This window comes from Cebus imitator, unplaced genomic scaffold, assembly GCF_001604975.1.
Source record: "Cebus imitator isolate Cc_AM_T3 unplaced genomic scaffold, Cebus_imitator-1.0 Scaffold382, whole genome shotgun sequence".
Taxonomy (NCBI): domain Eukaryota; kingdom Metazoa; phylum Chordata; class Mammalia; order Primates; family Cebidae; genus Cebus; species Cebus imitator.
The window spans coordinates 3,776-4,891 of record NW_016107697.1 but is presented as its reverse complement, the minus strand read 5'-3'; the positions used below and the strand labels follow the sequence as shown (position 1 = coordinate 4,891).

Genomic DNA, 1,116 nt, shown 5'->3' with positions numbered 1-1,116 from the left:
AAGGACCCGTAGGAGAGGCAAGGGCCACTCACTCACTCTGCAAGAGACCAACAGAGTCCCCAGGGAGATGCTGACAAATCATAATAAGACCGAGAATAGCCAGGAGTAATGGCTCAAGCCTGTGACCCCAGTACTTTGAGAGGCCAAGACAGGAGGATCATGTGAGCCCAACAGTTCAAGAACAACCTGGGCAAGATAGTGAGATCCTGTTTCTACAAAAATTAGTTGAGCATGGTGGCATGTGCCTGTAGTCCTAGCTACTCAGGAGGCTTTGGCAGGAGGATTGCTTGAGCTCAGGAATTAGAGGCTGCAGTGAGCTATGATCATGCCACTGCACTCTATCCTGGGGAGCAGAGCTAGACTGTGTCTCAAAAAAAAAAGGTGGGCACCAAGACTCAAGACCATGGGAGCTGGCCTGGCACAGTGGCTCACATCTATAATCCCAGCACTTTGGGGGGCCAAGGATGGCAGATCACCTGAGGTCTGGGGTTTAAGACCAGCCTGGCCAACATGGCAAAACCCTGTCTCTATTAAAAACACAAAAATTAGCCAGGCGTGGTGGTGCACACCTGTAATCCCAGCTACTTGGGAGGCTGAGGCAGAAGAATTGCTTGAACCTGGGAGGTTGGGGCTGCAGTGAGCCAAGATCATGATACTGCCCTCAGCCTGGGCAACAGAGTGAGACCCTGTCTCAGAAAACAAACAAACAAACAAACAAAAAACAAAAAAAGAACAAAAACCCTAAAGACAGAGAGCATCAGGTGGGAGATGGTGGAGGGAGAGAGGAGTGAAACTGTGCATGTGGAACCTGCACCCTCCCCCAGGCTGTGTGTTGGAGCAGGAACGCAGTTCCCTGGAGAGCAACCTTACCTTGTCCGATACCCTCAGATCTTTGTCCCAGGCCAGGAATCTTTTAACAACAGGATCCTCTGTGATTAGAGAGCAGAGGCTAGTACGAGAAGTAGAACAGAGTTTCTGTGGGAGCAACAGGGCAGCAAGGAGAGCTGTGCCTCCCTGGGGAAAGTCTCAGGATTGTGGCCACAGGTGAGGTGGACGGGATAGGAGAGAATGACTTTCACTGGGTAAGGGAGAGAGGCTCCCGCTCTGAGACTGCCC

At 51.5% G+C, this 1,116-nt stretch overlaps 1 protein-coding gene across 1 annotated transcript in view; it reads right to left on the bottom strand.

Annotated features, from left to right (window-relative positions):
• Positions 1-1,116, bottom strand: part of LOC108288682 (speedy protein E6-like) — a gene marked incomplete at its 5' end in the record, with an annotated part of 8,786 nt that overhangs the window by 4,728 nt on the left and 2,942 nt on the right. Inside the window, 1 exon segment of the mRNA XM_037731106.1 lies at positions 866-1,004. Within this exon segment, the coding sequence (XP_037587034.1) occupies positions 866-1,004 (139 nt within the window).